The sequence below is a fragment of the Dipodomys spectabilis genome, unplaced genomic scaffold, assembly GCF_019054845.1.
Source record: "Dipodomys spectabilis isolate Male_0828 unplaced genomic scaffold, ASM1905484v1 ptg000783l, whole genome shotgun sequence".
NCBI lineage: Eukaryota > Metazoa > Chordata > Mammalia > Rodentia > Heteromyidae > Dipodomys > Dipodomys spectabilis.
The window spans coordinates 7,037,678-7,059,468 of NW_024871460.1; the positions used below are offsets into that span (position 1 = coordinate 7,037,678).

A 21,791-nucleotide genomic window follows, 5' to 3' on the forward strand; every position below is an offset into this window, starting at 1 on the left:
GAAGGCGTGTATTCTGCTATGCTCCATTACTCAGCATACAGAGGAAAACATTTCCATTGTGAAAGCAAGCTCATTTCAATTGTTGAGGAAATGTAGCTTCTACAAGGGCCAGAGAATGATTCTTCATGTCCCTGTGGCTTTGTTGTGTGTGACTTTTACTTATTTACTATCCAGGTATCTTCTTTTTTTTTTGTTGGTCATGGGCTTGAATTCTGGACCTGGGCGCTGTCCCTCAGCTCTTCAGCTTAAGGCAAGTGCTCTACCACTTGAGCTACAGCGCCACTTCTGGTTTTCTGGTAGTTTATTGGAGTAAAGATTTTCACTGACTTTCCTGCCCGGGCTGACTTTGAACCGCGATCCTCTGATCTCAGCCACCTGAGTAGCTAGGATTACAGGCATGAGCCACCAGAGCCTGGCTATCCAGATATCTTCTAATGGAAACTTACTATACAAACACCTACAATCATGGATCAGTGAGTTATAGTTTGTTTTGTTTATTATGTAAAAAATTGTTCAAAATAATGTTGATTGTGTTATATTAATAAAACCTAAATTGTCTGGCTTCTGCTTGTCATAGGTTTGACCAAAGGCACTAATTGTTTAGGCTAGAAAGCCATTGTCAGGATTCTTAACCTCTCTAGATGTTAGTTGATGAATCTTAAAAATGAGAGGAAAGTAACTGTGTCTACCTGTGAGAAACTGATGTGATAATTCATGTCAGCCATGAATTATCTGCCCTCAGCAAAATTGATTATGCATAAATGTTTATATATGTGTGAAAATATATGCATGTGTATGCGTATTTATGTATGTATTTGTGATTTATATAGTGTTCAAGTACATAGTGTACTGTGATTATATAGTACTCACAGTGTTCATGGAAAATGAGACACACTTAGAAAATCAACAGATGATGCACACAGAATTTTTAGCAGGTTTGTCTTACTAATTATACATTTCCAAGGCCACTATTAAAATTCATTTTCACTTCCTACACACATATCTACTCTCTGTAAAGACAGGTGACCTATAAATATGCTAGATAGTACAATAAAGCCACCTGGTCAGTTTTAACATCACCATGGGCTACATGAAATGTTTGTGTCAGGGAATCTATTAGCACCTCTTCACACCTTAAAATCCTGTAAGAGTAAGAAGCTAGCTCAGAGAAGGTGATCTGCCGCCCAGAAGTTTATTGGATCGTGTCCTTGTGTGCAGCAATTTTGAGAGAGATGAAAAAGAGTTGTGCAGAGTTGAGGCTAGGATGTGAGTATTCAGCACAGCTGGGCCTTGGTTGACCCCAAGGGAACTCTGGAGCTAGAATTGCTCTTCCAGGTTGGGCCAGGTTAGGTTAGAGGCTGGATCTAGTCTTTCCCTGCTCATGTCCCCAGTCATTGGTCTGGCTGCTTTTAAGAAGAGGGCAAGGTAGCTCTGAATACAAGCTAATTCCCAGAAGGGCTTGACAGCTGTCAACTGGCTACTCGAACAGTTATAAACGCTTTCATCTGCAAGAAAGCTCAACATGGCATAGCATATAGTCTTTCTCACTCAGTAGAATCAGTTATTATTGAGATTTGTGGCCTTATGTAGTTTACAGTATCTGTTTTCAACTTTTCTCAGATCCTTCTCACTCCACTTTTCTCTTTTTCCCACTTTTCTATCAACCATTTATGGTGTACAATTAACTGCACATACTTAATAGTATGAAATTTGATGAGTTTTTATCTACGAATGGCCCAGAGAAGCCATTACTAGACTCAAGTTCAGAACATTTCTATCACTTACAGTAGTGCTTCATTTCATTTCCTTTTTAACCCATCTCTCTCCCCACAAACTTCCTCCCTCAATACCACTGAACTCCTTTGTCAAGTAACATTGTTCACTTTCCAGAATTATACAGAAACGAGATTGATGGCACTCTAATGAGGGCTGGAAATTAAACAACATGGAAAGATTCTCTTCCTTTTCAAATGATTTCTTTGTATATGCAGAAAAAGATCAGGCAGCACGGAAGGTAGTGGAGATGAGCTTTGGAATTGAAAAATAGTCATTTGCAATTTCACTGCTTCCTTCTTGTTATGTATGTGATTATCCTCACATTATTTAAATCCTCAAGCCCAATTTTTCCATTTAAAGAATGAGACTAATAATTGAACTTACCCAGAAGATTGTCACAAATATGACATTAAAGAAAGAGCAATTGCTGGCAGTTATCCCCAGCACATCATAATTTTCCAATAAATTGTTTATGATGATGGTTTTTATTGTAATAATGAGGTGGCAGAGGTTTATGGATCCATTTCCATGTAAGTCCTTTACCTTTGTCTATTGGGTCAAATGAAAAATACCTTACCTAACAGAACAGCTGTTATTATATGATCTAGACATGACTCTACTCTTCTAATCAACCACAAATCAGGGTTTCTCTGCTTCATTGACTTGCCATTGCAAATCTTGCTCTAATAATCTAATATTAGATTCCTCCACATATAATAGATGACCAGGTTCTTGAACTACATGCTTTTTTGTTGTTTTGTGTTTTTGTTGGGGTACAGGGACTGGGGCTTGGACTCAGGGTATGAGTGATATCCTTTAACTTTTTCCCTCAAGACTGGTGCTCTACCACTTGAGCCACACCTCTACTTTTTGGTGATTAGTTGGAGGTAGAGCTGCAAAGGCTTTCCTGCCTAAGCTGGCTTCAAACTTTAATCCTCAGTCTCCCGCACAGCTAATAGTTTAAACAGGAGCTACTGGCCCCCAGCTTGAACCACACTCTTGACACCTCATTCTCACGTTTCTTTCCATGTCTCCGGCCACTCCCCAGGAGCCCTTCTCACTGTCTACCCACAGTACCCACTTCACACTACAGTTCTTCATTCTATCAGGAATGGGAGCTCTTTGCTCACATTCCATTTCTCCTTGCCCAGGGTGTTTGATGTCAACTCTACGATGGTGACTTCCAAGATAAAATTCCAGACATGGCTTCCTCCTGAAGTTTGAGCCTTTACATTTACATGCCTTCTTTGCCTTTCTATTGAACATCTTATCAACACAGTCAGACCCAATTTCTTCCATGTCCAAACCAGAACTATTGCTCTTTTCCTTCATACTTGCTGACATGATATTTTCCATATCAACAGTTGCAACTTTCATTTATCTCCCAAGTCAGGAACACAAATACTGAATCTCTTACCCAGTTCTTGTGTTTCTACATGCAAATTTCTCCTCTCTGCTTGTCCTCTCTGTAATTTTCAAATAGAAACTACCAGGATGTCTTAGCTCATCAAAAGCTAGTTTCCTAATGACTTTACTTCCAATCATTTTCTAGGCTCTCAACTCTCAGATTACTTTTTATAGGAAACCAGAGAGAAAACGTTGCAATATAAATTTCATCATCATGTTTCTAAGCAAAACTCTACACTGACTTTCCATTACACTAACAGTAAATAGCAAGATCCTTGATCTGCCTCCAAAATGTGATCTTGGCCTGGTCTACCACCTACCCTCATCTTAAGTCCCTGGCCTCCCCCTTGGTTTCATTGCCTTCATTTGGAGCCCTGTTCTACAATAAATTTACATGCATGTTCCTTCTGCCTCAAAAACAGTCAACCTACTCCTCTCTGTTCTGTCTGATACTTAAGATAGATGCCTCAAAGTACCTTCTTCAAATTTACTTTTCCCACATATGCTTACATTTCCTACATTCTTTTCACTAAAAGCATTGTATTATTTTTCTGTTGAAATTTTGTAATTATCTGAGTAATTTTTAGTACTTCCATGAAGCTGAAAACACAGGGATTGTATATATTGGATTCAAAACAAATGCCCAGGACTTGACCTAATATCAGGCACGTAGTAGGACAATAAGTACTTATTAGATGAATGCTGGACTGAAGGCAGGCACCGTTTACCTTATATTAGCAATATAGTTCTAGTCTTTGCTTAGCTACTTATTAGCCATGTAACTTTAGTCAAGTCCCTTTCCTGAGCCCATTTTCCTTTTCTGAAAAATAGAGATTTTTTTTATTCTTACATTGCCATTCATTTATTCATCAAACTTTTATGAACTTGTACCACCTGCTGAGCTCTAGAGTCACTGAGTTAAAGGTAACTTGTGTTCTCTTCAAAAAGAGCCCAGACTTAAATAGAGAAGAAGAGAATGTGAACAAATTCACAATTATACTGTGTATATATCACCATGAAATCTATGCAGGTTTTATTTAATACTTGATTTGAAATAACCCAAACCAAGTTAGATACCATGTAAGTTTATTAATTTATTATCTAATTTTTGCATAAAAACTCTAAATGATTCAATCTTGTACATTTTAAAGAAGAAATTGTATCCTAACAGCATTTAGTAAGTTACTTAAGATGACACAGTCAGCATGAAGAGACACCCAGCATCAAAGCCAATCTTTCTTCTCCAACCTTGGTCTCCTTACAAACAAAACAAAAACAGTTAAAATGCATAAATAAAAACAAACATTAAGCCACCATCAGTGACTCACACTTGTAATCCTAGCCACTCAGGATGCTGAGATCTGAGGATCACAGTTTGAAGCCAGCTCATGCAGGAAAGTCTATGAGACTGTGAGATTCATCTCTAATTAACCACCAAAAAAGACAGAAGTGGAGCTGTGGCTCAAGTTGTAGAGCACGAGCCTTAAACAGTGCATAGGCCCTAAGTTCAAGTGCCAGGACTCACACAGACATACATGCACACACAGACACACATACACACACTCTCTCTTTTTAAAATAAAAATATAGCCTTGCCCACTTTGGTTTTCTCCAATAATTATATTAAAGTCAATGCTCTACAACAATATCCTCTCTATAAAGTTCTCAAAGAATTTCAAACCATGGTCCTAAGTAACACATTGTTCACCATGAGTACAAATAGAATATACACTTAATACACTCTTTTTGTAATTGACCATAAATAGTAATAAAATGGGCCAAAAGTAAGTTAGAATAAAATACATAGCTGGAAGGAAATTGTGTATAATTTTCTTTTCTAACTTAGATTTGGTTTTAAAATGCTTAAGTTCAAACCAGTTATGGTAGCTCATACATATAATCCTAATTACTCAAGAGGCTGAGATCTGAGGAGGAAAATCTGTAAAACTCTCATCTCTAATTATTATCAAAGAAGTGGAGATGTGGCTCAAGTGGTTGGGTACCAGCCTGGAGTGAAACACCCCAAGCCAGAGGATAGCACCTAGGCTCTAGTACTAGTACTAGTACTTCAGGACTAGCATGAAAAATATAAAAAGCATAAGTTCAATGTTACTTTATTCTTCTTGCAATAATTAAACTTTTGTCAGACTTCATTACTCTTATTCATGAGTTTTCTTGGTTTAAATTTTACAAAGTACCATGGGTACATGCTTTGAGAAGTTTCAAGATCAAAATCATGGAAGTTCCTACTTGTAGAACTGATTTGAATCCTTGTCCTGATACTTCTATTTTTTATTTGTTGTTGTTTGGGAGGGAGTGTGTTACATTATCACCAAAAATATCATGTCCTCATCCTTAAAATGGAGATTAAGAATTCATCTCAGGCCAGTGTCATGGATTAATTTGGCACAACGAATGAAAAATGATCCGAACATAGTAGAAGCTTTCTCCTAAAAGTGTGTTCTATATTGATTTGTCTCCCAATCTATCTAACTTTTAATTTTGAGGATGAGTCTGCCTTTTATTATCATTATGAGAATCAGTTCTTTAAAAGCACACTTATAGATCAGTGATTCACAACCAGGATAGTGTTAACCTTCATTAGACATTTTTGATTAATGAAATTGGAGCAAGATTGCCAGATGAAAGGTCAGAGATATTTTCAGAAATACACCCTACAATGGATAGGACAGGCCACTTTCCTCATGACAAGTAGGTACACAATCCCCAGAGGGGCTATGAAACCCTGTTCTAGAAAGACAATGTTAAGCAGAAAAGCTTGAGTATACTTTAATAGCATGTTCGTGTCTTTTGTGTGTGCTGGGGCTGCCCTTGAGCTTTTGTGCTCAGGTTAGCACTCTACCACTGGAGCCACAGCTCCACTTCTGGCTTTTTGGTGGCTAATGGAGGTAAGATTCTCATAGATTTTTCTGCCTGGTCTGGCGTCAAACCGTAATCCTCAGATCTCAGCCTCCAGAGTGGCTAGGATTACAGGTGTGAGCCACCAGCACCCAGAAGAATGAAAGTTTGTCACTTGCTAGAAATAGAGAGAGATAGTCATGTTAAATGAAAGTAATCAATCCCACAAAGACCAAGTAATGCTTGTTTTTTCTCATTTGTAAAAACTATGAAAACCCAAACGAGAATCCAAAAGCCAAAGGCATCAAAGTAAATCAGGATCTACTATGGACGTGGAAGGAGAAAGGGAAAGATGGAAAGGAGGAGGAATAGGAAAGAGTAAGAGTTGCCCGGCGCTGGTGGCTCACGCCTGTAATCCTAGCTACTCAGGAGGCTGAGATCTGAGGATCGCAGTTCAAAGCCAACCCGGGCAGGAGAGACCGTGAGACTCCTATCTCCAATAAACCACCAGAAAACCGGAAGTGGCGCTGTAGCTCAAGTGGTAGAGCGCTTGCCTTGAGCTGAAGAGCTGAGGGACAGCGCCCAGGCCCAGAGTTCAAGCCCCACGACTGACCAAAAAAAAAAAAAAAAGGAAAGAGTAAGAGAGGGAGTAACTGTGATCAAGTACATACATGTATAGAAATGTCATATGCAAACCCTTACTCTGCTGGGTGCCAGTGGCTCACGCCTGTAATCCTAGCTACTCAGGAGGCTGAGATCAGAGGATCGCGGTTCAAAGCCAGCCCGCGCAACAAAGTCTGTGAGACTCTTATCTCCAATAAACTACCAGAAAACCGGAAGTGGCACTGTGGCTCAAGTGGTAGAGCACTAGCCTTGAGCTGAAGAGCTGAGAGACAGTGCCCAGGCCCAGAGTTCAAGCCCCATGACCAACAAAAAAAGAAAAAAGAATGTTCTTTTCTCCTTTTCCGTCCTCCTTCCTAGAAAGGTTTTTCATTGTCACTACCTGGATCCCATCCATCCATTTTGGTGCTCCATCTTCCTGTGAGAGTGGGTTACATAGCTGCCTAGGGCCTTGGGTCATCTTGTGCTTTTCCTTGAGAAAACAACAATATTGCTGTTTTATTTAGTCTATTGCAATGAATTCTTGCCAGCACAGATAAGAGAGAAAATGTTGTACAATCCCCATGTATCAAGTGGAGAACCTGTGACTGAAGAGTGAAATCTCTCAACTGTCATATAGCTAAAAGCTGGATAAGGCAGGACTAGACTAGGCCTGGACTGTGAAATCCAGACAAAAGCCAGATGTCACAGTCTCATCAGCACTGGAACAAGATTATCCGATCACTGTGTGCAATATTAAGGTTTGGCTAGTCTAATGAAAAAGACATGCCTGCTCTCTCTAACTCTTCTACTGAAGGTATCTGACACAGGGACAATATTCACTTATTAATTGCAATCACTAATTGTTAAATATTTTGAAGCCTAAGGAAAAACAAATTCCTCAATATCAAGAAAAGAAAGTCAATGTTGGTTTAAAACATTTCTTTAAGCATTACGGTGGCTATCAGTATTACTTAAAGTAAATGCATGTAATAAAAAACTACCAGCCTCCCGTGTGCCTGTTCTCTTCAGTATATGAATGCTACGTGTGACCTGTGGTTGTCTGTTATGGCCATGAGAAGAATATTGAGGAGGAGGACAGTGACATTTACCTGAAGACCTTTTATATGCTTTGTACTAATTAATTGTAAAAGATGCCTAATGCATCTGGTGACTCTTGATTCAGAGAGAAACCCAAAATAATGCATACAGATTCTGACAAATAAAAGTAAATGTACCAACAGACTTGTTTTACCTATCAAGGGCAGGAAAGGCCTTTAAGGTCATTAATTTTATCATAAATCTTCAACCTTAGTCTCTGTTAGGTTGGTACTAGACTTCCTTGCTTGGAAAATCTGCTCTAGGTTCAAGAGAAGCAATTTCTGAGTCATCTCAGGGACTGAAACAAAATCCCTATACAAAATGTTTTAGTGTTTTTAAAAGTAATTTTGTTGCTGCTGTTGTTGTTGTTATTGTTAGTTATGGGGCTTGAACTCAGGGCCCAGGCGCTTATCCTGAGCTTTTGTGCTCAAGGTTATCATTCTACCACTTCGACCCATAGCTCCACTTCTAGTTTTTCGGTGGTTGATTAGACTTTCCTGCCCAGGCTGACTTTGAACAGCGATCCTCAGATCTTAGCTGCCTGAGTAGCTAGGATTATAGGCATGAGCCACCAGCGCCTAGCTTTAAAAGTAATTTTTGGAGGGGGTTTGGTAACTCCATGTACTACTAACAACATAAAAATATTTAACCTTTTATTTACTTATGGGGAAAGGACTAAAAATAACACAGGGCCACAGGTTTTTTTTTTTACTCTGTTTGAAAAGCACTGGAATATATTTTCTCTCTGAATTTATATTTCAGGTGGGAATTAATGTTATTCCAATTTCCTCCTATTAACATCATCAGCTCCTGAATATAGTCAGCTGAAAAAAGCGGATTGTCTAAAACAGTCTTTTTACCCAAGACTGGTAAAAAAAATAATAATGAATCAATATGCATTTCCCATAAGTAGGTAAAGTACTTACAGTAACCACAGGGCAAATTTCTATTAACCCTTCTCTTCCCTGGCCTACGGAAGAGTGAGGAATTGGCTGCTAATCACTGAATGTCACTAAGAGCAAAAGAGCAAGCTAGGCAATGGGCTACACTCACAGGTAGGACTGACAGTAGATGGATTGGTCTTGGAAGGTTTCACTCATCTTCTTGCCAGGAAATGAGGTATTGGGTTCGCTGACCTCTGAGTCCTTGCTACTAGCTCTGTTATTGGGTGATTCGTAGCTATCTTTAAGAACTCAGGGACATTGGGTTGGAGGTTTAAGAAGATGGACATGCAGTACATCTCCAGGTTAGAGTAAACAAAGGGCTTGTTCAGATTAGTCCTTGACTCTCCTTGGTCACAGTTGGCTGTTAACTTAGAATAGGCTGCACAGAATTCAGTGGCACAGCTTACATCTCGTTCCTACAGTCAGTTAAAGCCCTGAGCATGAGACCGCCCAAATTCTTTTCCTGTGAAAGCAGAAATGATGAGGAAGGAAAAGGAAGAAAAGTCAAGATATTGAAAGCATGACAATGTCTCAGCCAATATGGCCCATGATTTGTATGCCTCTTATAACGTGGGAGACGTGGGCAACACTTTTAATCCATTGTTTACATTTAATTTTAGCTTTAAGTAGTTGTACAAAGGAGATGCTACCCTTTCACCATTCTCCCATCCCTCCAGCCTTACCTCTTCCCTCAGTTTTCTTAGTTTTGAAGAATATGCACTGAATTTTACAACTGAATTTTTTTTATTGTGAAAATACTGTACAAAGGAGTTACAATTACATGGGCAAGATAATGAGTACATTTCTTATCAAGCATTGTAGCCTCCTCCTTTGTTTCCCCTTCCCATCCCTTCCCATCCTCCTCCCGCCCCTCCCTCCCAATCTCACCCCCCCGCCCAGCACGCAAGTTGTACAGTTTGTTTTCGACATAACAACTTGTACATCTCATTGTTGCAATGGGTCCACCTGTATTCCTATTTAAATGATTTGTTTTTCCCCTTTCCCTCCACAAATTATACCGACATCAAATACAGTGAAAGCAGGGGTTATACTGTGGGGGAGGGACATACAAAGACAACTGAATTTTTTTTAACCCGAGAAATGTCATAAACATCTGGATTTTCCGTTGGTCTTAACTTAAAAGTAGGAAAAGCAGCAACTACCATTCTCTATTCTGGCAGCATTTTTGCATAGCCACATGTCTTAAAATTGCCAATTTTAGGAAAGCCACTGTCCAGTCCACTAGAGTCCACCTCATTTCAGTGGTCCCTTAGAGCAGTTCTCTCCACACCATCTTACCATCCTGACAGCCAGGGCTCTGGGTTCGTGACCTCTGGGGTGATTGGGTAAGCAGGGTATCCAAGTGCATCAAACAGATAGAAGTGCACAGCCAAATTTAAGGTTTATTCCAGGTACTTTCTAAGGAATAATAATGAAAATGCCAACATTTTCCAATCATTTTTAAAAAAAAAACAAAAAACAAATTACTGTAGATTCATACCATGCTTACCTACACCTCAGGAGATGTTTTTTTGCGATCGGGTGAGGGAAGTGACAGTTTAGTGACTCACCAGCTAGGATCTGTTTGCCAAGATTCTCATGGTACATATGATTCAGAGGCGCTCAACTAGCCCCTCCTCTTTTCTCCCATCTACCTTCACCATGCATTGACTTGCATAGCCCAGAAGCCCACAGAGTCTCACTTCAGGCAGGGCTATATTGAGGAAATGAAATTATTTTGCCTTTCTCCCTCCTTCTCCTCTCACCTCATATCTCTCTCTTTCATTCTTAGCTCTGCGATCTCTGATAATTTAATTCTCTAGCATATTCTCTCAACATGGCAGCAAAGAGAGCCATGCACAGCAAGTATAGCATTATACCTCAGGAGAAAGTCCAAAACGGAACAACTCCCCCTTAGAAATCAGAACAGTTCCAGCAAAGAATTTGTATTTGTTCTATCCAGGACACATGTTCAACAATATTTTAGCAAATATTCAGTGCCAACATTGAGTCAGGCTTGGCTTAAGCACTTGGAAATATCAGGGAAGCCCTGTATTCATACAGCCTTTACAATGATGATAGAAGGTGATTAGAAAAAAAATTATATATATAATTTTATATATAAATATAATATATAATATGATATATATTATATATATATATAATATATATATATATATATACATATATATATATATATATATATGCCTGGCGTGGTGGCTCAAGCTTGTAATCCCAACAACTTGGAAGACAGAGATCAAGGGATCACAGTTGCTCAGGCCAGCCTGGGCCAACAGAAGTTCAGGCAATTTCATCTCAACCAATGACTGAATGCACTAGTGGGTGCCTGATATCCAATTACAGGAGAATCACAATGGCTGGGTGCAGTAGTGGATTCCTGTAATCCCAGTTACATGTGGAACCACAAGAAGGAACACTGCAGTCCAGGTCAAACTGGACATAAAGCAAGATAACCAAAGCAAAAAGATTTCAAAGCGTGACTCAAAGTGATAGAGTTCCTGCCCATCAAGTGCAAGGACCCAGTAAATCAATACCCAGTACTCCCAAAATATTAGAAAAGATAAGAATAAATGTAATAGGCAAGAACATTCTATAGTATTTTCAAGGTAAAAAGTCCCATAGAGATTTTTTAATTATTAAAAGCTCCAGGCCAGACATAGTGATGTATGTCTGTAGTCCTAGCTACTTAGGAGGTAGTGATTGAGAGGATCATTATCGAAGGCCATCCCAGACAAAAAGTTAAACAAAACCCCCATCATCCCCAACTCACACACAAGCTGAGCATGGTGGTACATATCTGTGATCCCAGCTCTGTAGGAGTAATAGGTTGGACAATATCAGTCTAAGACTAGCCCTGGGGTAAAAGTACAAGACTATCTGAAAGAGAACTAAAAGGAAGAAAGGGTTGGGGGCATCAAAATCCAGTACCATGAAAAGGAAAGGAGAAGAGAAAAGAGGACGAGAAGAAAGGGAAATGGAGAGAGGAAGAGCTCTACCAGGGATGAACATCAACGAAGAGTCTCTTTTGCCATCTATGGGTAAAGAATGTCATAGGCAAAAATAGGGTGCTGCTATTCATTGTGCAGTGGGCTGTTTCACTACTGTGCACATCCCCTCTTATATCTACATGTGCTCCTCCATAGAGAGGAGACGAAGGGAGATGTGAGATCAAGGCTGGTCTATGAGACACAGCCCAGGCGAGGCCTCCTCCCTGCTTCGTGCTTCGCGCCCAGCAGTGCAGTCCTTTGCCAGACTCCTTCAATGTCCTGTTCTGGTTCCTATAGCCTGTCTTTGCCTCTTTCCTGTGCCTCACATGCCTTTCTCCTTCCTATGCACCTCCTTGAGTTTTGTCTTTTGCTCAAGGGTTGCCAAAACTTAGGTACCTCTTCCATGAGCTCCCTAAGGACCTGCACTTGCGCCTCTGGCGGGGAAATTATCCTCCTCATCTGTCTTCTAGCTCCTAGTGGAGGGGCCAGGTCGGTCCATGGTTCACACAGTGATGAAGGAAGTGATGAGCCTGCTCAGTGGCTGCTGCCCCAGGCCCCTCAGTCCTCTGCCTCTGACTTCTGAGAGAAGACCTTGTACGTGGTAATATGAGGCCTGTGTCTCCATCACCTGCCTTCAACCTCATTGCCTGAGAGTAGGCCCCTTTGTATGAATCAGAAGCCATGGGCCAGAGAACACGAGGTTCTACTCCAGGTGAGTGAGTTGGTTAGCAGCATAACTTCTACAGTGGCTTGTTAGGCATAAGACCTTTAGCTATGATAGCTCTTAATCAGTCATAATACTTTCAGAGACCTGTTTTAAATGAGTTCGTCCATGTGAAGTACTTAGCACTGTGTTTCCCACACTGTAACTGTTTACACTGCTAGGAGGAGGAAGAGGAAGAAATGGAGGAGGAGGAATATAGAGGCTTGGCACCCAGCTATCACCATGGTTCTGAATTGTGAAGGGTGTGTGCGTATGTTATTTGACCCTCGCTGTTATTCTGTGTTATGGTATAATTTTTATTCATCTATTAGGCATTAAGATTCCAGTTGGACTTTCCTAAGAGTGATATATGTGTGTATGTTTCCATACAGCAAGAGAGAGGGAGAGAAGAAGGGAGGGAAAAAGAGAGAGAGAGAAATAAACTGTTGTGTGATTATTGAAGTTGCTAAGTCTGAAATCTACAATGTTGGTGGCTCAAATGAGGATTTTTAGCTCAAAAGCCAGAAGTTGGTCCACTCTATAAGTAATCTGACTTACCTAATCTACCAAATTCAATCTCTCTCTCATCCAGAAACAATAACTGAATGTATGAGTACCTCATGGCCCATCCCAGCTACTGTTATGGAGCTGGCATACACAGTAATATCTTCAGATGCAGCAAAACTCACTTTCCCAGGCTGTACCAGCTTACTGTTCGGCTGTGTATTTCCTGGCCTGGACCTCCACAACAAGTTCTGTGGTATTGCTAACATTGAGGAAGGACTTCTGATGGAATTCAGGTCTTCTTTTTCTTAACGCCAACCACCAAGTGAAACAATTTTAATTGTCCTCTTTTGTTTAACTGTATCCTGTACATTGTTCCTCCAGATCCCAGGTGTTCCCAAAAGGGGAAAAACATAGCACATCTCTGATTTCCTTCATCCAACACATCCTCTCCTGGAGAAGTGACTCCATTTCCTGCTAACTACTGGAGCCACCAGCCATTGGTGGGTCAGGTTGGAAATCTGAATCATCTCTGAGATCTGCTTTTCCTTCATGTGCTACTTGTAGGCATTACAAAGTCTAAGAATAGACTCAGGGTTCTTACTCTTTTCTTCCTCTCCAGTCCTAAGGCACCACCACTTCCTGTTTAGGCTTCCTGTGGTATTTTCCAGACTCTTCTGAGTGCCCCATACTTAGCCCTCTACCCCTGATCCACTTTCCACCTAGTGACAGAAAGATTCTGTTAACCTGATGTTGTGCCCAAGTTACCCTTGCTCAAAACTTATCTATTTGTAGACAGGGGATGTATTATCTAGCCCCTGCCTGCTCTCAGACTCTGTTTCCTGTTAGTCTCTTGTCCTGTACTGTCTGCCACGTGGACACTAGCCATTCCCCTAAATGCCTTGGCAATTCTATTCCTTCCTATTTGCTTCTGGTTCCAGTTTTACCTTTCCACTTTCTTAATCCCCCAAAGCACAACATCTATCATCTTCCTGTCGGGAGTCCCTGCATGCCACCCCCCCCGCCCCCAGCTCCACACCCTGCCTTGTCTTAGAGCACTTACTTCAACCTGACATAAAATCTTGGTTTCCATATCTGGAGAAGGCCTCGGTGTTTTGGTACATCTTCTTCCTCACACTGCACAGGAGCACTGGGAGGACAGAAGACACTGCACGTATCCCCAGCACTTAGACTTGTGGCAGGCCTAGGATGGTGCTCAGCACAGTGTTGATAAAGGACAGAAGTAGAAGAATTGGGAGTATTAATGATGTAAAGACTTTGAGTTTTTCCCAACTCCACGCTAAATCTGAGGGCCCAGCTGCCTATATTACCTAACTACCATTTATAACCAGTTTGAGGAACTAGCAGACTCATTCGGTGCTTTGAGATGGAGATGATTGTTCACCCTTGATTCTCTCTGTGTGTCAATGAGTGGTTACAGAACCACCGTGCTCTTGTGACAAAGTTAAAGCCATCCAAGTGCTGTCTTTCTTGTGTGTCTGCAATAGCAGCCTCCCTCTTCATCCACACTGTTACTGGACTCTTGTAAAAATCTTTGCTTTATCTAGTTCTTGTGATTCTTACTTGCTCTTTAAGTCTTAGATTAAACGGCATTCGCTATATGATGGCTTCCCAATGCCCAAACCAGGTGAAGTCATCCAATTTTGAGCTCCCATATTTCTTTGTTTTTTTTTTTTAATTTAATTTTATTTTGTTGCAAAGGATATGTACAGAGGGGTTACAGTTACATAAGTAAGGTCATGAGTACATTTCTTGTCCAACATTGTTAGCCCCTCCCTTGGTTTTTTCCCACTTCCTCCTCCCCAACTCCCCTCCCTGCAAGTTGTAAAGTTCATTTCCTACATAGCATCTTTTGAGTATCGCTGTTGCACTGGTTCACCCTTTGTCCTTGTTTTGTCATTTTTTTATTCCCCTTCCTTTCCCCAAATCAGATAAATGTACATACAAGATATAGAGTACCAGGGGTACCAGGATCAAAAGTAGTGACTACAGGGGATAAACCTAATAGGAAAAGAAAGAACTTCATACTGTACATTAAAAACAACAAAACCCTCTTGTTTCCATATCTTGAAGTTCATTTCAATTGTCATCATTTTATATGGGCATATGTACATAACTATTGAGCTATTGTGATCCTCTGCTAGGATCATCCTAGATATATACTAATTGCTACAAATGAGGGAAACCATGGAACCTATGTTTCTTTGGGTCTGGCTTACTTCATTTAATGTGATTTTTTTTTTCCAAATCTTTCTATTTCCTTAGGAATGGAGCAATGTCATTCTTTTTCATGGAGATATAGAATTCCATTGTGTAGATATACCACATTTTCTTGATCCATTCATCTACTGAGGGGCATCTGAGTTGGTTCCATATCTTATCTGTGGTAAATAATGCTGCAATGAACATAGTTGTGCTAGTAGCTTTAGTGTGGCCTTGTTTGTGATCATTTGGGTAAATGCCCAGAAGTGGGACTGCTGGATCATAGAGGGAGCTCTCATATTTCTCCTTACATAGAATTCATCGCATACCTGTAGACACATCATTAGCTGCCTTCTTTGCCAGTCTGAAAGCTTTAAGAGTGACCATCGTCTACCTTGGTCATCATTATGCCCACATGATGCATATGGTAAATGCTCAATGTTTGTGGGAAAAAATGTATTTTATGGTAAGCAACAAAAATCCACACTATAAATTGAAAACAAAAGATATAATTGATGACAGACTCCTTACTACTTACCTGCATGAAAAGCAGTACATTTGTATGGACTTTTCTTTTAATGCATAGTCAGCAGAAGGAGTAAAAAAGGACATTGATGGGATATTGCTCCCAGAAATGATTTAATTATTGCAAAATGTGGCAAAAGCAGCAGCCTGATGGCACTGAAGAAACCATGGAAGCCAGTGAACTGGATTTCACTCCAGATTCCCATTCCCCAATCCTGATCTTTCCCAGATGATTTATTAGGAAATTCTATGCACATTACCCTTGATCCTTCTCCTGAAGATAAAGCCTTTTATTTTTCTGCCAAGGAAGATAAAGCATAACTGGAAGTATAGTGTGAAGAGTTTGGAAATGTTTTTGCATGTTAAATATTCTTTAATTTCTCCACTTCTTTTTCTATGGAATGGAAAGTAAAACATCTATAGTCTCACGATTCAGATAACAACATTTGAACAGCTGAATAGTTAATATTGAAACAGATGTGTGCTTATTCCAGCACAAGCTCAGAGTGGCAGAGACTTATGGGATTTGATAGGAATCACAGTAGAGGGGAAGCATGCAGGCCTCTAGGGGAAAGAAAGGGACTGAGAGGAGCTGGTGCAGGGCTGCCCAGTGTCTGGGTGGGTGGCACTGCAGGCACCCACTTCTAGTGTGCCTTGCTCAGTACTCTCCAGATGTCCATGTTCACTTTGTTTCTCCTTCACTCACCTTATCCTCAGCTAAGAACAGTGTTCTCAACAGCTGGATAGAGACACCGGTCCAATGCCAGTGGTACAGTGGACATGTGGAGGGCTGCAGATTCAAGCCAGACTTTCAATACATGTTTCATAGAAGCATGCTTGTACCTCAGGCTATGTGTTGCTGAGGTTTTCCTAACCAGAGTTAGTTAGTGCATCTGGTTCTGCAGCTGGGCTGTCAGTGTCAGACTGCTGTGGCCACTCAAGAACCCACCTCTAGGAAGAGTATTGTTTCTATGGAAACCTGCAATCTGTGACCCAAATATCCAGATTTGAAATTTGCCGTTTTATCTACCTGAATGTACAGACAAGTTAGGATTATTGCTATTGTGTAAAAATTAGAGTTCTCTTACACATGTGACTTCTCTTCATCCAGTCTTTTTCTATTATATTTTTACTATCTTCAGGTAGCTGTACAAAGGAGTTTCAATGCAACATATCACCTTATTTTTTTTAATTGTGAGAATACCGTACAGAGGGGTTACAATTACATGGGCAAGGTAATGAGTACATTTCTTATCAAGCATTGTTGCCTCCTCCTTTGTTTCCCCTTCCCATCCCTTCTCATCCCCTCTCCTCCCCCTCCCCCCCGCGCCAAAGTTTTAAAGTTCATTTTTTGACATAACAATTTGTACATCTCATTGTTGCAATGGGTCCACCTGTATCCCTATTTAAACAATTTGGTTTTTTTTCCTTCCCCTCCACAAATTATACCAACATCAAATACAGTGAAATCAAATACAGGGGTTATACCATGGGGGAGGGACATACAAGGCAACAAAGAAATATCTTATAAATATGACATATAAGCTTATGAGTGTAGTGCATCTTGGTCCATGTTACCTCTTTCATCATTCTCCCAACAGCACCCATCCCCTCCACTTTCCTAATTTCATAGGGTTTGAACTGCATATTATGACTGTCAGTCCCTGTAGCCAGACCCCCTGCTCTGAAGCATCGGTGCTTAGTTGGAAAATTCTATTCAGCAAGGTTAGCCCAAGCTGGAAATCCTCCAGCAAACTGCTCACTTGCTTTTCTTTTCATTTAACCCCTTTGCAGGACGAGCCCTGTTGAGACTCACAGACAAGAAGCTGGAGCGCATGGGGCTTGCCCAGGAGAACCTTAGACAGCACATCCTACAACAGGTGCTCCAGCTGAAGGTGCGAGAAGAGGTCAGAAACCTGCAGTTACTCACACAAGGTACCCTGCTGCCTTCCAGCGGGTGGGGGGAGAGCCAAGGGGAAGCCAAAGAGCCTGTCACAGTGACGCATGGGAGGTTGGGGGACTTAGTCACTATTTGCTTGCAAGATCCCTTTGTTGAAAAAGAAAAGATACATATATATATATATACATATACATATATACATATTTAAAGACCCTTTTCCACCCAAAACGTTTCTTTTTCAAAGTTTACAGAGAAAGAGACGCATAAATAAGGTCACCCTCTATAGCTATATAGAGTATGCACTTCACACCCTCAGAGTATGCCAGTAACATAAATCAGTGTTTGACTTTATCGTCTAGAGTTGTTCAGTGTACAGTCTGCAAAACTGTACCGTGCAGCTGTGTTGTCTTCATCTAACCACACATGCTGAGGGTGTCTTTGGAATTTGACTGATTCCATAGTTAACAGTGATATAGGTAGAAATTATGTTGTGTTTGTTTTACTTTGCTTTTCATTAGCTAATGGAACACAAGTATTTTTATGTGTTTTATGTAAATATAATTATAAATATGCATACTTTTTTGCCTCTTGAACACCCTATTTTGCCTCTTGAAAATAAAACAATTTAAAAATATAGACTAAAGAGAATTTAAATCTGGGCTATTAAGGCCATGTAATTCCAAACAGGAATTATTAATAACTTCAATGTTTTGAGATCACTGAAGTCTTATAGCTATGAAGTAGCAGGGGAAAAATCTATACTTTGAAAAGAACCGTGTTACATTATCTGTAACTTGGGTTTACACAAAGTCAACTTTCACTGGCTGTAAACTTTGTTTCCCTGTTAGTGCCCATTGTACATCATTTTTTTAAAAAAAGCATGCTAAAATATGTATTTTCAAGAAAGCATGATAAAAATATGTGTTTTCAAGAGCCTTGGGTATTTTTCAATCTGCAGAATATTGTAATTGCATGCATACTGATATTGGAGAAATCTGGGTCAGCCGACTTTCATGTTATTGCATTTAGATTAACCCCGTAATAGTCCATTTGCCTAGAGGAAATAATGTGCTTCCTGAAAGAAGGCTGCTGCAGGGGAATAAATTATAGACTGTGAGCTATATGAAAATAATATTGTTTATCTGCTCAGCATTGTTTGACTTTTGTACTGAGGCACCCCCACTATGAGTCTTTAGGTAGTGCTACACTGAGTGATTTAAGTTTGAAGATGACAACATGATATGCTTTTAACTTCCCTTAATAAAGAGATAGACATGTGAAGATTTATAACAACAACAAAGAATTCAAAGTGCTATTTATAAAATGAAAAGCAATTGAAAAAAACCTAGAGGTTCAATAATATGGAAAGTCATTCTGCTTAATTTCACAAGGTGCAACCTGATACAGTCCTTCAAGTTACATCCTCAAGAATATATAATGTGAGAAAGGACTCAAGAAATGGGGGAATCTGTTTATGAAATGTTACTTGCAATTAGATATATATGCACAACACACACACACACACAAAGTACAAAGAAAGAACATTGCAATCAAGTATGTAATATTTCAGTAGCTCTCTCTGGGTGGTAGAATGGTAAATGATTTTAATTGTTTTCGTTATATTTCTCATTGTTCTCCAAGTTTACATTATAGTTACAATCAGAAAATTTGTGAAGCTACCATAGTAGCAGATTTCTATCTAGGTGTAAGCAGCTTCTCTTTAATACCTGGACTTCCTCAGCTATCCACCCTCTGTGAAGCTCATGGAGTTGTGTGTGTTTTTACAAAATCATTTCCTGAGCCTTCGTTGCACCAGATGCATAATACATAGGATGTTTCCTGAGATAGTGCTCAAGTCTATTAAGCCATGTACATGTTTGTGTTCTGGTAATACTAAGTTCAGCCTTTCCTATTTCGTGGTCAGCACTTCCTTCAGCTGTAAATAGCTTGCACATCTTTCGTTTGTACATTCTATTTAAAAGAGATCACTGTTCTCTAACTCCAGGTATATTGTTTAAACTCCTCTGACCTTTCCTTTTTTTCTTTTTCTTTCTTTTTTTTTTGGCCATGGGGCTTGAACTCAGGTCTGGACACTGGTCCCTGACCATTTTTGCTCAAGGTTAGTTCTCTACCACTTTGAGCCACAGCTTTACTTCCAGTTCTTGAATGGTTAATTGGAGATAAGTCTCACAGGACTTTTCTGCCACGATTCTCAGATCTCACCCTCCTAAGTACCTAGAATTATAGATGTGAGCCACTGATACCAGGCTTCTGTGACATTTCTTACTGCATATTAATACTCAAACTCATTTTACATAAGACATCCTTTAGAAAATTCAGTCTCTTATTGATACAATAGTTTCTCAAAAATGATAATATATAGGAAACAAAACTCACATGATTTTCAGACTAAAAATAGTGGTTATAAAGCTAACTACAGAAGCCTTGAAATATTTGCATCTGGTTTTGCTACAGTAAGAACTTGAGTTCCTTCCAGCTAAAGGAACTGAGTGAGACTTGCCATAGGAATGACCTTCTGTTCCATAGTAGATATTTGAGTCTTCCTATCTACAGATCTTAATCAGCAGAAAGAACAGGCAGATCTCAGCATGTACCTCGGTGCATGCTGAATGCCTGGGCCTCCCTTCAATAGACACTTGTAGGAATGGAACAGACCTCCCTGCATCCCACAGCTCTGTGTGAATATCATTGTTTCTGTTGGTGTTGATTGAATCTAGTCTGTTCGGGCTACTTCTGGATGCTGGGAAGCCAAGGTTAAGGTATGGAGAAGTCAGTGTCTATTGAAGGTCGCTTCTTTCTAGGCCTTCTACTGCGATCTAGTTTCTGCTATTCTCAACTGGTAAAGCAAAGAAGGAGATCTCTGGGCACTAATCCACTTGTGATACTGCACCTTTATTCCCTAATTTCCCAGTGAAGGCTCCATGACAAATAGCATCAGCTTAAGAGTTAAGGATTCAATATGCCAGTTTTGAAGAACATAGTATTAAATACCTAGATGTCTTAAGTTATGTTGGGTTTATTTTTTTTCTAATCAACTAGCGCCTTAAAGGAAAATTCTTGCCCTTGTGTGCTGGCACCATGGGTGGCAGAGGTACTGGGATCATTGTAATCTGAAATCAGCTCTAGTAAAAACTGATGAGCTTACCTAAAATGTAAAACAAAAAATGTTCTGGGGGTGTGACTAAAGTGGTAGAACACACCTGTCCACCAAGCACAAGACCCTGAGTTCAAAATCTAGTATAACCATAAAGAAGATTCCTATCTCCAAAGTAGTCCATTTTTAAGGAAAGGAATTTATAGTAAATGTGGTTAGATTTCTTATGTGTTTATTTCTTGCTTTTGGGAATAGTTTCAAAGTATAGGTTCTTGGGAAGAATTTAGTGACCATTTGTGGGTACAAAAATAATTAAATTATGATACATCTATACAATGGAATTCTCTGAAGCTATAAACATAAGCATAACAAATACTAACATGGGCTGCACATAGTAGCACTTGACTGTAAACTCGGTGCTTAGGAAGCAAAGGCAGGAAGATCCAGAGTTAAAATTAGTAATAAGGATCTCTAGGATGCCATGAGAAATAAAAAACAAAGAAAGGTGTAGAATAATATGTACAGCATACATTGACTAAAGAGGGAAAAATAAAAATGCCTCTGTGTGTTTTGTGTACTTAAGAAAATACTGATTGTAGGTGGGTGCAGGTAGTTCCTGTAACTCTAGCTACTCAGAATGATGAGATCTGAGGATCGAGGTTTAAAGCCAGCATAGGCAGAAAAGCCCAATGAGATTCTTACCTCTAATAAAATACTCAAAAATCCAGAAGTGGGACTGTGGCTCAAGTGGTAGAGCGCTAGCCTTGAGCACAGAGAGGCTCAGAGACAGTGCCCAGGCCCTGAGTACAAGCCCCACAACCCGAAAAAAAAACAAAAAAACACCTCATTGTTACACAAGAATATACCTGTGGAGCAGGGAAGAAGATAGATGGAAAAAGAATGTACACCATTTGTGTCACTTTGCATTTTTAAATAAATGAATGTATTAACAACTTGAAAGAATAAACATTTTGTCGGTCACTGGTGGCTATGCATTTAATCCTAGCTACACCCAGGAGGCTGAAATCTAAGGATCTCAGTTTGATGCCAACCTGGGCAAGATAATCCATGAGACTCTCATCTCCAACTAACCACCAAAGAAAAAAGGTGGAAATGGAGCTGTGCCT

General features: G+C 39.9%; 1 protein-coding gene across 2 annotated transcripts in view; it reads left to right on the forward strand.

Moving 5' to 3' along the window:
* The window catches only part of Samd12 (sterile alpha motif domain containing 12), a 385,200-nt gene that overhangs the window by 196,797 nt on the left and 166,612 nt on the right, over window positions 1-21,791 (forward strand). For both annotated transcript variants that reach the window (XM_042673117.1, XM_042673116.1), the window contains exon 4: window positions 17,444-17,584. In XM_042673117.1, coding sequence (XP_042529051.1) covers window positions 17,444-17,584 — 141 coding nt within the window. The remainder of the gene's footprint in view (window positions 1-17,443; window positions 17,585-21,791) is intronic.